The 15,619-nt window shown below is 42.6% G+C and overlaps 1 protein-coding gene across 2 annotated transcripts in view; it reads right to left on the reverse strand.

Annotated features, from left to right (window-relative positions):
* Positions 1-15,619, reverse strand: part of ano5b (anoctamin 5b) — a 42,194-nt gene that overhangs the window by 7,587 nt on the left and 18,988 nt on the right. For both annotated transcript variants that reach the window (XM_061758987.1, XM_061758994.1), the window contains 14 exons: positions 15,142-15,206; positions 8,517-8,624; positions 6,753-6,821; positions 6,256-6,540; positions 6,015-6,134; positions 5,767-5,882; positions 5,531-5,665; positions 5,202-5,307; positions 4,977-5,037; positions 1,817-1,968; positions 1,642-1,716; positions 1,325-1,550; positions 1,063-1,241; positions 825-922 (listed from right to left, as the gene is read on the reverse strand). In XM_061758987.1, coding sequence (XP_061614971.1) covers positions 825-922; positions 1,063-1,241; positions 1,325-1,550; positions 1,642-1,716; positions 1,817-1,968; positions 4,977-5,037; positions 5,202-5,307; positions 5,531-5,665; positions 5,767-5,882; positions 6,015-6,134; positions 6,256-6,540; positions 6,753-6,821; positions 8,517-8,624; positions 15,142-15,206 — 1,795 coding nt within the window. The remainder of the gene's footprint in view (positions 1-824; positions 923-1,062; positions 1,242-1,324; positions 1,551-1,641; positions 1,717-1,816; positions 1,969-4,976; positions 5,038-5,201; positions 5,308-5,530; positions 5,666-5,766; positions 5,883-6,014; positions 6,135-6,255; positions 6,541-6,752; positions 6,822-8,516; positions 8,625-15,141; positions 15,207-15,619) is intronic.

Below are 15,619 nucleotides of genomic sequence, written 5' to 3' on the forward strand. Positions count from 1 at the left end.
GCAGTAATGTCGGACACTGAAATGTTTTTCCCAATATCCGGAACAATCTGTTACGGCCGCAACAAGTCAACGGTCAGTGATTTCCGGAACAAAATACGAATGTTCCGTAACGTTTGACAGCTCTGCATACAGTGTGCTGTCCCCCTAATGCATTGGTGTCAAACTCACTTTGGAGCCTGGAAATAAAATATACGCAGCAGATGCTCTGACAGCTCATCTGGGACAAAACAAGTTATGGCATGGGGTGTGACCACATTTTTCCTTTTTAAAACCAAGATCAACATCAGTTTCTTGATTAAAAATGTGTAATAATCAAATCGGTGGCATGGTGGATGACTGGTTAGAGCGTCTGCATCACAGTTCTGAGGACTGGGGTTCAATACCCGGCCCCGCCCCGCCTGTGTGGAGTTTGCATGTTCTCCCCGTGCCTGCGTGGGTTATCTCCGGGCACTCCGGTTTCCTCCCACATCCCAAAAACATGCATGGTAGGTTAATTGAGGTCTCTAAATTGCCCCTAGGTGTGAATGTGAGTGTGAATGGTTGTTTGTTCATATGTGCCCTGCGATTGGCTGGCGACCAGTTCAAGGTGTACCCCGCCTCTCACCCGAAGATAGCTGGGATCGGCTCCCGCGTGCCCGCAACCCTTGTGAGGATTACCGGTACAGAAAATGGATGGATGGATTAATGCAATTATAATATCCGTCAATTATTTACGGCTTTTTGCTATTCACAGTAGGGCCCGGTCCCTATTCCCTGTGAACAGCGGGGGTCCACTGTAATGCAACATGAAAATAAATTAGAGAATTAAAATTTAATGGACTCACGGCAGCAGGGCTTCCTGGATGTTCCCCCACAGTTGTTTTCCAGCCATGACAATCACCAATTGTGTAGTCAGCTCTATAAGACAGCCTCCAGGGTCACACTAGAATAGCAAGAAGTTTGCATAGATGAATCTGATTTCCAACTGGCTGCTGTAAACTTGTAGAGCATGACATTTAAAAACAAATGGAACAGTTTTATTAAAGAAAAATACATTTGGTTTTCAAAGCTAGTGATGCACACCTCTTCGTTCCTCAATTTGCTCCACTTCCCAAACATGTATGAGTATTTACCAGGAAAACCCACAAATTTGCCCTTAAAGAAAGCCACATAGAAGCAAGAGGAGTAATAGTTGACAAACTGGAAGAGAAACATCTTCATGGTGAGCCTGTTCTCATACTCCAGATGGGTCTTTGGGATCTCTGGTAGAAGCACACGGTTGGAGAATAGATGATAAATCAAATAAATATCAAATGTTTAGGCAGTATCATAAGGTAAAATGTACCCATATCAGTAATCCAGACAGCCACTCTCTCATAGAAGAAGTTGAGGATCATGATGATGACAAAGTTGATGCAGGAGGCGGTCGCAGAGGTAGCCAATTGTGGTGTGATGAACCTGCCCACCACCTGGATCTTCCTCATGGGGTCTTTAATAATACTTGCAAAGGCAGCGTACACAGCAAGCCTGTACACTATGACCCCAATAATACAGGCCAGGATCAGAGAAATCTGTGGAGAACACACAAACACAGTCTGCTATCAGGGGTGTGTGATGTGGCATGGCCCATTGTGAAACTGTTGACATCAAGCATCCAAATACCCATAAGATGACTGTGGTTCCGGAGAGGCAGAAGCGAGCACACTTGCTGGTGACAGGAAGATATGGCTCCATTTCCTGGGTGATGATTTTGAGTTAATTCATATGTATACTGTATATTGATGTAATTGGTTTGTGTATAACTGTTGTCATGGGTCAAAAGAGGGTACTGGTGCACCTGAGTGATCTTGTTGAGTCTCCTGTTTGTACATCTAATTTCAAACTCAGGCCGAATTTGAAGCTGTTGCTGTTCCTCTTCAAAGTCCACCAAATCCCACTCATACTCCAGCCGTGCCTGACGCCGCTTCCAGAACTCCAAAAAGAGAGTAACTGAAAAGTACATTGATGTTTTGAATTTCAGTCACCTCAAAGTAAAAATTGTTTTCTTCACAAAAACAACAATGTACTGTTTTGTGTTACACCCTGGACTGATTACTAGGGATGGGAATCCAAGAACGGTTCCTGTTGAGAACCGGTTCTAAAGTTAACAGAATTGTTCCCCAAATTTCCAAGTCAGTTCTCTTATCAATTCTTGTAGGGAACTATGATGTAATCACACGTTTTGTGACTTACACAACCCATGGCCCACCTAACATTCTAAAAACGCATGGCCTGCAAGAGGTATGAAGAGGCCATTCTGAATAAGTGTGACAGATTGCTAAACTAAACTACACCAATTTAACTAAACACTACTAAAAATGACACTATGTTAACTATTAAACCCTGTCTGTACAAAATAACACATTAAACATGCATTAAATGCAGTCAAAACATGATATAGTAATTTTAACTAGAGCGAGGAATTCTGGGAAACAGCGCATGGAATTTTCCGGGGTTTTACGCAAAAATCCGCCCTGCCAGAAACTGCGACTGGAGGTTTGCCTTGGCCTCTTAGGGGCAGTGTGGTGCATGCACGGAGCTACACATTTACTGTATGCTTAAAAAAAAAAAAAAAAAAAGCAAGAAGAGGAAGAAAGTCACAATATTATACTATATTAATTAAACTAATTAGATTCACAGATTAGGAATATATATTATATGTCTGTATGTGTTACTACAGCGTTTGTGTGTGAATATTCGTTATTTGAAGGAAAACCCCTCCCGTGATCGAATGCTAATTTTAGTTAGCCTGTCAAACGATGTGTGACTTGTATTTTACCATCCATTTTCTGAGCCGCTTCTCCTCACTAGGGTCAAGGGCGTGCTGGAGCCTATCCCAGCTGTCATCGGGCAGGAGGCGCGGTACACCCTGAACTGGTTGCCAGCCAATCGCAGGGCACATAGAAACAAACAACCATTCGCACTCACAGTCATGCCTACGGGCAATTTAGAGTCTCCAATTAATGCATGTTTTTGGGATGTGGGAGGAAACCGGAGTGCCCGGAGAAAACCCACGCAGGCAAAGGAAGAACATGCAAACTCCACACAGGCGGGGCCGGGGATGGAACCCGGGTCCTCAGAACTGTGAGGCTGACGCTCTAACCAGTCGGCCACCGTGCCGCCCTATTTAAATATATAATGTGTTTAATTTTTGTTGTTGTGCCTTTAGTTTTACAGTAAACTCCAACTGGGGTGTGTCATTTAACATCTTAAAGTACGCTCAGGGAGGGTAGAAGAAAATACAGTATGTTACATGATTGCTGCACAATACACAGGGTGCGTTCAGTTTACGTTTACAACACAAGAACTTGCATACACAAGCCGCACGATGGCACATTGATAGTTTTTCTTTGATTGTAAAGTTCTTATGATCGTGAGAAGCCTAGATATATCCAGCGGGTGTATATATATATATATGTATATGTATATATATATATATATATATATATATATATATACCATTCATGATTTTGGGATGTGGGAGGAAACTGGAGTACCCATGTTCTACCCATGGGGAGAACATGCCAACTCCACACAGGCTTGGCTGGGATTTGAACCCCGGTCCTCAGAACTGTGAGGCAGATGTGCTAACCAGTATTTCACCGTGCCGCCCTCCAAACAAATTTTTTTTTTAAATTTTTTAACGACTAACATGCATTTTATTCTCATTTATGAGGGATGGACTTCAGTCCTTAAACTACATATGTTGGTGCTGATTATATGGTATAAATTTGGTGTACAGAATTTGAGACAGCAAAATGCTCAACAGTTAGCAATCGCGATTAGCGTTAGCAGACTAGTAATTACCATTTTAGCTCAAGAACGCTAACTACCATTCAGCTCACTAATGCTTATCATGTTATACTGTATGTACTTGCCAGTGTGAAAATAACATGTGAAATTATATAATAATGTGTTAATAATTTCACATGTAAATCGCTCCGGAATATAAGTCGCTCCCCAAAGGCGAATGATTTGCATGCATGGCCTTTTGAGGACCTGGGTTCAAATCCGGCCTCCCCTGTGTGGAGTTTGCATGTTCTCAGCGTGCCCGCGTGGGTTTTCTCCGGGCACTCCGGTTTCCTCCCACATCCCAAAAACATGCGTGGTAGGTTGATTGAAGACTCTAAATTGTCCGTAGGTGTGTATGTGAGTGTGAATGGTTGTTTGTTTCTATGTGCCCTGCGATTGGCTGGCGACCGCTTTGGGGTGTACCTCGCCTCCCACCCGAAGATAGCTGGTATAGGCTCCAGCACGCCTGCAACCCGAGTGAGGAGAAGCGGCTCAGAAAATGGATGGATAGATGGATGGCCTTTTGAGGACCCGGGTTCAAATCCGGCCTCCCCTGTGTGGAGTTTGCATGTTCTCAGCGTGTCTGCGTGGGTTTTCGGTGGGTACTCCGGTTTTCTCCAACATCCGAAAAACATGCGTGGTTGGTTAACTAAGACATTGATTATACCATTCATGGATCAAACACATCTTGCAAATTTTGCCATTCAGGTCCTTGTTGGAGAACAGCCAGCAAAAAGTGTTGAAACACTGAACAAATTAAGCTCACCTCTAAAGGCTATAGTTAATCATCCTGAAGTTTCACCGGTAAATCGAAAACCCCTTTTTTCTTTTGTCTTTTTGAGTGTGTAGTGAATTCAGATTTACTTGGTAAGTCTAATGCTGTGACGTACAGCATTGTTCTTCCAAAAATCATCATAAGAAAACCCGTTGCAAGGTGTTGGTCAGAGCCCTCAGAGAATGACAAAACCCTGCACTGTGCTCGGTTAGACATGAAACCCGACAGTGTAACATAATCTTACTGGCAAGTTGATCTGGCCTCAAGAAGCACATGGTTTGTCTGATGCTTAAGTATGAAAGACTACACAGTGAAAATCTGTCCTCCAGGTGGGAGGGATGGGGTCAGACTGAGGTTATTCACAACGAAAACAGCATTGTGTGTTACTCACCCCAAATCCCCATGAATATGGCAAAGAACACAGTTCCCTCATTGTCAAACAGATGGGATTGCTGGGAGAGAAAACATCAAATGAGAGCAATTCATTAGAGCAATACAGGAAGCGACACAATGAACTTGGACACAGTGTCATGTCGCTGACTCAGCAGGTATGTTTAATTCCTCACAGACTGTAAATTATCATGGAAAAGGAAGTGTCAAAGTAGGATTACGTTACCCAAGATGAGAGACACGTCGAGTTGAGCTTCCAGAAAGAGCACTTTTTGTCACACAATGGACACATCACAATTCTGCCCCCAATATTAGCATCACAAATTTCTTTGCTAATGGAAGAGAAAGGAGAAAGTCAAAGAAATTTAACAACCAAGTGTCAGTATTTACTATGTGATTTGGATTTAGCTGTGAGTAGTAAACAGTTTGGGGGCGGAACAAACAAATGTAATGTAATGTGTTGTACGAAATCCAGTAGCCACCACACACAACGATAGATTCAACAAGATCACAATTTGGGAGCAATGAGAGTGCACTTTCTTTTCGCCTACCAACCTGGATATGTTGTCGTCATAGCTAAGCACTCCGTAGGTGAAACATATAAAGCCCATGACAGCGGCAAAGAATAACATCTCCGTGTAGAATCCCAGCCATGCAAAGTAAATCCCGATCTTTTCCCCGTAGTATTTCCTGGGAGCACAGTTTCATTTCAACAACTTGTCTGACTTCAAGGGGAACTTTCTAATTCAAGTGTAAAGAAACTGAAAATGTATCTTCTTCTCTTCTCATACCTGATGAGGTTAAGCGGCTGCTCTTTGTAAAAGCAGAGAAACCTGGCCCAGTGCGTGTACAAATTGTAGCGCTCACTCTCACATTCGGCATTTCTTGCCCTCTTCCAGTAACAGCACTGAAAGGAACAGAGGCATGCTTTTTTATAAGGAAAAGGAAGAATGCGGAAAGTTAATATTGTGTTCTTAAAAAAAATAATGTTTTCCTTCTCGTCTGTTCATGTCAGTTTTTACATATCGTCGTAACTTACATCATGAAGTGGGAATGCTGCTGTGTATGTCCCGTTGCTGAGCAATCGCTTGATTCCTGTCTTGTCTTTGTCTTGTCGTCCATCTTTGTAATACGGACATCGAGCTAAGATGTAGAACACCTGTGAAATGAAAAGATTCAAACTATGTTTTCCACAAATAAAGTAAATGCGTAAAATTAGTCAACTCGTTTTACAAGTAAAAAAAACATATAAAATAAACTTCAAAGCTAGGAACACTCACAATTCTGTTTCTAGTGGATGGCGGGAAGAAAGTATCCTTATCATTAATGAGGAAGAAGTCAGTCTTGCCTTTGTCAAAGGGGTAAGTAAAATAATCAGGTTGAGGGTGCATAATGTGCTCTGGCAAGCGGAAAGGTTGTGAGAGCCACTCCAGAGGAACGTCCTGGCCGTGGGGGATATCGCTGGCTTTGAAGGGAACCTTTATCTTCAAGACGTCTGCGTAAGTGGCCAGAACATCCCATGGAGCGTGGATCTTCAGGAAGTATGTCTTCTGGTCTTTGGAGTCCTGATGTAAGAATAGATGAGGGAGGAGATACAGAGCATATTTTTGTGCGTTTGTTCAGCAAACCACAAACAAATCAGTGGCTAATCCATCAGTTTGGTGCTATTATGTGTTTTATGGCGCCTCCTCCCCTTTAAGACCTTTTCCACTAATATCTTGTGTCACTTCAAATTCTCCTCTAGATGGTGCAAGTGCTCTGTGTTAAGGTTTCTTACAGCTTTATCTTCTGTCTCCAGCTCCAATCCAGCTTTCTCAAGGTTGGCCTCAAACTCCCTCCTCCTCTCCTAAGGACAAAAACACACACACAAAAATCACAAGTATGAAAGCAGAACAAGCTCCAGTCTTGCCTAAACACATCTTTCTTTTCTCCTTTGTCATTCAGCTTTGGTTGTAGTTCTTTCCAGTCAGGTATTTCCAACTTTTGCAATCGTACTTAATAAAGAAAGGAAGGAACGAATGAGGCAGCCTTACGATGGTGACAAAGGTCAACAAAATTAGCAACAACAAAAGATAGTACTGATAGTGATTGAAACTGGTCACAAAAAAGCAATGATTAACATTTACTCCACTGGGGGGCAGTACAAACAAGTTGAGAGGTAACATGGCTGATACTGATGACCATGCAAGGTTACAATTTCCTTAGTTTCAAATCCAGCAGTTATTGAGCAACATTATTATTCATTTGGGGTTGTACTTCTGTCCACCTGGTGAAAGTTATCACAAAACTGCATCTTCACCGTGGTCTTCTGTTTGGTAAGACATTATGAAAACCTTCACATTAAACAGCTGTCTCTTTCTCAGCGACCACAAAAATCAAGAAGGGGAGAAAAGTATAGTTGCAGGAAAGAAAGCAGTTGTCCATTATCGTCCAACACTGAACATTTCAATGTAATATTTACAGCTCTTGTTTTAAATAATCGGTTGAGGCTCACAGAGTGTGGACGTGCCAGAGCCCACTTCAGTAATCTACACGCCACGGCACTCTGAGCACAAGGTTGGGGGTGGTGCAAAGGCAAACAACACATTTGTTGGGCGCAGGCCCTCAAGCAGCAACTGGAAAGGTAAAAAAAAGTTTTTGCTAATAGCCAAACTGAGTATTAATCGGCCCCAGTTGCTGGAAGCGCAGTCTAAATTAGAACTTGTCGAAAAGTAGCTTTCGTGATTCTTTGCAAAACAACTTTGCAACATTTCCTGGAAGCATTTCTCCAACTTCATGTCTGTATAAAAGAAATGTGACAAGAAGAATTATTACATTGGTGCTGATTTTGTGAAATGCTCTCTTTTCCAATAATCGGTGCTAGTTGTGTAGGCATGTGACTGATTTCTTTTTATGGGTTTTAAACAATTACCTATTAAAGAGCCATACCATGCACAATTGAGAGTATAACTAATTTTTCATAATAGTTTTAAGTTTCACATCAATGTAAAAAAGCTTACTATCATCACTTCCTATTTGTGGTGTCAAGTATTCCTCTTCTGGATTGTGTAATAAAACTGAAAGTAGCACACTTTGTCACAGTCAAATGATGAGTAGTCAACTGATGGCAGCTTGTCCCTTTCCTAGCCCCTTTCACGCTGGCCATCCAAGGCAGCATTTTCAAAGCCTTTCCCGGTTCGCTGACCTGTATGAAAGGTACTGATGTGGGATGGGGTGAGGTCGAATTTGCCGGTTTCTGGCGCAGAGGCATATAACAGAGGCAGACCACCGCCAGTGTAAAGTTTACCACCTGAAATTCACTGTCTACGGCCCTTTGTGCTGAAAACTGTTGTCACTGTCCCACTAACATGCTCGCATACTGTATCTAATTATGTTAATAGGGAAAGCTGCATCAACTATGTGAATAGTCGCACTTCCGACCTGGCAATGGCACTTGTCTGTGAGTTCTGTATGAAAGGCACAGGTGAATAAATCCAGACTACTGCTACGCCTCTGAAGTGCCAATTGAGAAGGAGTGCAGTATGAAATTGGGCTCTATTACCTGTTTCTTCTCTCCATCTTTGTCATCCACGTAAGACAACACAAAGTCGATCCTTCGCACACCATCCCTGAAGAAGACTGTGTCTTTGTTTGGTTGCAGTTTCTCTGTCTATGAGATAAACAACGGGAAAAGGAAATCTCGGTTAGCGTTTCCACTGGCCTGGAACTAATGAAGAAGAATACTTACTCAAATGTATATTATGAAGAAAATTAAATATAGGCTTTATTCATAGAAGGTCATATACCTATATATCTTGGAAAACCACTGGCAACCCTACACGACATTTATTACGATACTGCTGTATCCCGTCTTTTGCGATTACTGGGCTTTATCTTGTCAAATCAAACACTGTCGGGGGTGGCGGGACCAGAATACGTGTCCCCAGTCAACAATGGATGACCCCAAGGTATTGTATTGTGTTTGGGGGAAGAAGAACAAAAAGAGGAAAAACATGTCGTCACCGGTGCTCGGAGTGGGCTGTCCGTTCAAGAAGACCTTGAGGTATGTTCACATATTTTTAATACGATACGGCTCGCAAGCAGGCAACATAATGTTACGTAGCCTAGCAAGCTAGTGCTAGCACTCACATTTGTACATAAACATACCGGTGTTGTGTCCAATTACGCTCTAAAGCATCAGTAAACATTGGTTCATGAATAAATGTTGACAATGAAGCCCAAGTATGTAACGCATTCCTATTGGTCGACGTCATAGCTGTTGTTAATATGTGCCACTACATGGAAGATCTTCTTCTTTTCCTTTCGGCTTGTCCCGTTAGGGGTCGCCACAGCGTGTCATCCTTTTCCATGAGAGCCTATCTCCTGCATCCTCCTCTCGAACACCAACTGCCATCATGTCTTCCCTCACGACATCCATCAACCTTCTCTTTGGTCTTCCTCTAGCTCTCTTGCCTGGCAGCTCCATCCTCATCATCCTTCTACCAATATACTCACTCTCTCTCCTCTGGACGTGTCCAAACCATTGAAGTCTGCTCTCTCTAACTTTGTCTCCAAAACATCGAACCTTGGCTGTCCCTCTGATGAGCTCATTTCTAATTTTATCCAACCTGGTCACTCCGAGAGCGAACCTCAACATCTTCATTTCCGCCACCTCCAGCTCTGCTTCCTGTTTTCTCTTCAGTGCCACTGTCTCTAATCCGTACATCATGGCTGGCCTCACCACTGTTTTATAAACTTTGCCCTTCATCCTAGCAGAGACTCTTCTGTCACATAACACACCTGACACCTTCCTCCACCCGTTCCAAACTGCTTGGACCCGTTTCTTCACTTCCTGACCACACTCACCATTGCTCTGGACGGTTGACCCCAAGTATTTAAAGTCCTCTACCCTTGCCATCTCTTCTCCCTGTAGCCTCATTCTTCCCCCACCACCCCTCTCATTCATGCACATATATTCTGTTTTACTTCGGCTAATCTTCATTCCTCTTCTTTCCAGTGCATGCCTCCATCTTTCTAACTGTTCCTCCAGCTGCTCCCTGCTTTCACTGCAGATCACAATGTCATCTGCAAACATCATGGTCCACGGGGATTCCAGTCTAACCTCATCTGTCAGCCTATCCATCACCACTGCAAAAAGGAAGGGGCTCAGGGCTGATCCCTGATGCAGTCCCACGTCCACCTTAAATTCTTCTGTCACACCGACAGCACACCTCACCGCTGTTCTGCTGCCCTCGTACATGTCCTGTATTATTCTAACATACTTCTCTGCCACTCCAGACTTCCGCATGCAGTACCACAGTTCCTCTCTGGGTACTCTGTCATAGGCTTTCTCTAGATCTACAAAGACACAATGTAGCTCCTTCTGACCTTCTCTGTACTTTTCCATCAACATCCTCAAGGCAAATAATGCATCTGTGGTACTCTTTCTAGGCATGAAACCATACTGTTGCTCGCAAATACTCACTTCTGTCCTGAGTCTAGCCTCCACTACTCTTTCCCATAACTTCATTGTGTGGCTCATCAACTTTATTCCTCTATAGTTGCCACAGCTCTGCACATCACCTTTGTTCTTAAAAATGGGCACCAGTACACTTTTCCTCCATTCCTCAGGCATCTTCTCACGCACTAGAATTCTATTGAACAAGCTGGTCAAAAACTCCACAGCCACCTCTCCTAGATGCTTCCATACCTCCACAGGAATGTCATCAGGACCAACTGCCTTTCCATTTTTCATTCTCTTTAATGCCTTTCTAACTTCCCCCTTACTAATCATTGCCACTTCCTGGTCCACCACACTTGCCTCTTCTACTCTCCCTTCTCTATCATTTTCCTCATTCATCAACTCCTCGAAGTATTCTTTCCATCTACCTAGCACACTGCTGGCACCAGTCAACATATTTCCATCTCTATCCTTAATCACCCTAACCTGCTGCACATCCTTCCCATCTCTATCCCTCTGTCTGGCCAGCCTGTATAGATCCTTTTCTCCTTTAGTGTCCAACCTGCCATACATGTCATCATATGCCTCTTGTTTTGCCTTTGCCACCTCTACCTTTGCCCTGTGTCGCATCTCAATGTATTCCTTTCGCCTCTCCTCGGTCCTCTCAGTGTCCCACTTCTTCTTAGCTAACCGTTTTCCTTGTATGATTTCCTGTACTGTGAGGTTCCACCACCAAGTCTCCTTCTCTCCTTTCCTGCCAGAAGATACACCAAGTACTCTCCTGCCTGCTTCTCTGATCACCTTGGCTGCAGTGGTCCAGTCTTCTGGAAGCTCTTCCCGTCCACCGAGAGCCTGTATCACCTCTTCCCGAAAAGCTGCACAAGACTCGTCCTGTCTCAGCTTCCACCACATGGTTCTCTTCTCTGCCTTTGTCTTCCTAATTTTCCTCCCCACCACCAGAGTCATCTTACACACCACCATCCTATGCTGTCTAGCCACACTCTCCCCTACCACTACCTTACAGTTGGTAACCTCCTTCAGATTACATCGTCTGCACAAGATGTAAGCCACCTGTGTGCTTCTACCTCCGCTCTTGTAGGTCACCCTATGTTCGTGCCTCTTCTGGAAAAAAGTGTTCACTACAGCCATTTGCATCCTTGTTGCAAAGTCTACCACCATCTGTCCCTCCAAGTTCCTTTCCTGGATACCGTACTTACCCATCACTTCTTCATCACCCTTATTACCTTCACCAACATGTCCATTACAATCTGCACCAATTACGACTCTCTCTCTGTCTGGGATGCTCAGAACTACATCATCTAGCTCCTTCCAGAATTTCTCTTTCACCTCTAGGTCACATCCTACCTGTGGGGCATAGCCACTAATCACATTACACATAACACCCTCAATTTCAAATTTCAGCCTCATCACTCGATCTGATACTCTTTTCACCTCCAAGACATTCTTAGCCAACTCTTCTTTTAAAATAACCCCGACTCCATTTCTCTTCCCATCTACACCATGGTAAAATAATTTAAACCCTGCCCCTAAACTTCTAGCCTTACTGCCTTTCCACCTGGTCTCCTGGACACACAATATATCAACCTTTCTCCTAATCATCATGTCAACCAACTCCCGAGATTTTCCTGTCATAGTCCCAACATTCAAAGTCCCCACATTCAGTTCTAGGCTCTGTGTTTTCCTCTTCTCTTTCTGCCGAAGAACCCGCTTTCCACCTCTTCTTCTTCTTCTTCTTTGACTTTGACTTCGACCCACAGTAGCTGGATTTCCAACAGCGCCCTGCAGTTAACGTTGTTAACCCGGGCCACGACCGATCCGGTATGGAATTCTTTGGATGAACGCTCATATTTGTTTGGCAAGGTTTTAAGCCGGATGCCCTTCCTGACGCAACCCTCTGCATTTATCCGGGCTTGGGACCGGCCTACAGTTTGCACTGACTTGTGCCCCCCATAGGGCTGCATTTGCCACTACATGGAAGATATGAAAAAAAAAAAAAAAAAAAAAAAAAAAAAAAAAAAACATGCTACACTTTTCATTTTGGTGTCATAGAGCTATCGTAGGGTCAAATCGCGGGTCGTGGATTACGTCACACTACAAGAAGTTTTATCGTTCCCGACAAAATATGTCGGGTCCGATCCGGGAAATTGGGCGCGATAGCTAATCGGGCCATTAAAATCCTGTAGTGTGATCTTGGCGTAAGAGTCATTTAGATAGCACGGTGGATCTGTCTTACCCCCGATATCCTCCTTGAGTGGTCTATAATATTGGTGGACCGGCCAGGACACAAATGGTGATACAGCATGATGTCATTCTCTGTGCTGCTGATATATTATGCAATGTAATACTGTACTATGTATTGTAAAAAATAATTGTTTCCTTTGGTATTTTGGTTTGGTTTTAAGTACTTTGCAATTTTCATTTCATGTTGCAGTACTGTTTCTGTTAGCAGTAGTATCAGTGAAAAGCTTTTTGCACACCAAACCAAACGGTTCATGTCGTATAACAACCACATGAAAGAGTCCTAAATATATCGCAGTGCAGTGCTGAACATATTATTATACCAAATGTATGACTGGAGGAAACTGAAAAAGCAAAGTAAAAGGCCATATACAGAGTTTATACAGGGTAAAATGAATGCTTCCTAGCCTAAAACATTGACACAAATAAAAGAAAAAAAGAAAAACTCATTAAAAGATATTTCAAGGAATACAATGTACATAGTGTACATTATTACTGTGCATTACTGTATTTTTATGAGTTTGAAAGGTGTTTAAGAGTATAGAAAGTGTTTCTAATGTCATGTTCCTGTTCTTGACCTGTCTGCTGTATTTTTTCTTGTTGGTTTGCAGTCTCCTCAGCCCCCTGATGCACACCTGATGGCTATGACAATCAGCTAGGTATTGAGTTGGAGCAGAAACAGAAGGACTAAGTCGGATTATAGTGCACTGCTCGCTTCCATGGTCTGTTGTATACCTGACTTCTTCGTGTACTACTTTTGTTGCGCTTACTTCATTTTACCCGGTTCCTTTCTAAGTACATTTTGTGGAGTTGCTTGCCCTTGTCTTTTTTTTCTCTCTCTTGTAGATTAGATTAGATTTTTGTTTTTATCCAGGTGTTGTCCTTGTAACTGTAGATAGTTGTTTTCACGTCAGCCTTCTGTTGACGTTCTCCTCAGTTGTACCTTTTATCATTATACTCACGTGTATTGTGCTGTTTTGTTTGTACTTTTACAGTGTACTCTCATGTGTTACGTGCCCCTTTTGTTATTAAAAACTCGTACCAGTGCTTAATTGTGTTCAGTCTGATTTGGGGTCCTAAATTCATTTTATCAACCCGTAACATGTAAGAGTATGGCAGGGGTTAATTGGAGTGTGGGGAAGCTTAATAAAAATCTGGGAAGGTTCATACAGCTTTAAAATATGTATAAATAATTTGATTAAAAAAATGTGGTTGCTACTTTGCAGATTTCACCTATTGCGGGGGTGGTCCTGAACCTTACCGCCGCGATAAACGAGTCATTGCTGTATCATGACTGGAGGAACAACTGTGAAGGTAGTGTTAAAAACTCCGCCCAGCTTGTTGATCAGCGCACCACATCCGCTAACACACCTGCTGGTAAAAGCGATATTACGTTACAAGTGGAAATTTATGTGATATAGCGCTTGAGCATTAAAGATTCTGCATTGTAGCACTGACGAAATGTTTCATTAGAGGGCTGAAGTCAAATAACCAGGCTCTTCAGTGAAGATGAATAATTCTCAACTGGCTCCCGCCTGAGTATCAACAGTTTGTGTGAGTCCTCTTGTTGGAGAATGACAAGAACTCTTTGAATAACTGAGGTCTTGTGATAGAGCAATGAGAGCGACGTGTCAGTAAAAGGCCATCTAAGCATATGCTGCACAAGCACATAAACAATCTGCTGAAACAAAGTAAACCCCTCACAGTGACATTAAGGCTATTCTGTCTATTCTTCCACTATAAAAGTACAAGGGGACGTGGTCCTCTACTTAATCGCAATTACACTTTCATTTATATCCTAACACCCATGGCATTAAGTACAGCAAACATGATTTCGGTGAGTTAAAGAGAAGCTTAGAATAGACAAAAACATGATCCTCCTAGGATCCAGAAAATCTTACAAAAAAGTTGCATGGGGTTAAATCTGGGGGGGGGGGAATAGAAGTTTATAGTCCCAATTTGAGGGTATTTTAATGGATAGGAGGCTGCCGGAAACCTGCATAGGTTAAAATTACCATTAATCCTCAAAACATTGCACTGCTTAAACTACAAGATAATACATAAGGCGTATGTCAGTGTCCATATCTGGGTCCAGATCCTGGCTGTGAGCCACCTGTTTAAGACCCTTTAAAGATCCCTGTATTGGTGAAATCTCCAGGTTCCCTGAAAATATGCCTGGTAGTAACTGCAAGCTGTGTAGAGGAAGAGCAATATGATTTAATTCTTCTTATGCATTGTGATGTTCAGGTGCTGCCGTAAGATGTTTGTACCAGCACTGTTTTGTCTGTATCTTCTTACATAAAAGATTAAAGTTGGGAATAAAACAGATCACCTTTCCCCATTATAATTGATGACAGATCAATGGGATGACTCAAAAAAAAACAAAAACCTTCTGTTAACACTCTCACTGAATTCACACAACTACAATAATTTACTTGTGAGACTGTGGAAATGTACTGTATCTTACCTCAGTGTGTCCCGGCAAGGTAGCTCTCTCAGATAATGAATTAATACCATTTCCACCATTTTCATCTGCAAGATAAAATTGGTAGCTTGAGTCTTTGTGTAACACCAGCCAAAACTGTGCATTTCACAACCGTCCTCATGGCCTCACAATCAAAAGTCAGCCTTTTTCAATGGCAACATCATAATACTAAATGGTTGCCTTTTTTGGATCCATCATAGTTTTCATGCACCCACTGGAAACGCCAACAAGAATACTACCTGACAACGTATTCACAAATGGAAAATTTAAGAGAAATAAAGCTACGAGCAAAGAATAGTTTTATTTCAATTCACTCTTTCATTGCAAAGTTAATTAGATCGTTGCACTTATGTTAAATAACACCGTTGTCCATCCATCCATTTTCTGCCATTGACTCTGTTCAGGGTCATGGGTGAGCAGGAGCCTATCCCAGCTGACTTTAAGCGAGAGCTGGGGCACA

This window comes from Phyllopteryx taeniolatus, chromosome 2, assembly GCF_024500385.1.
Source record: "Phyllopteryx taeniolatus isolate TA_2022b chromosome 2, UOR_Ptae_1.2, whole genome shotgun sequence".
NCBI lineage: Eukaryota > Metazoa > Chordata > Actinopteri > Syngnathiformes > Syngnathidae > Phyllopteryx > Phyllopteryx taeniolatus.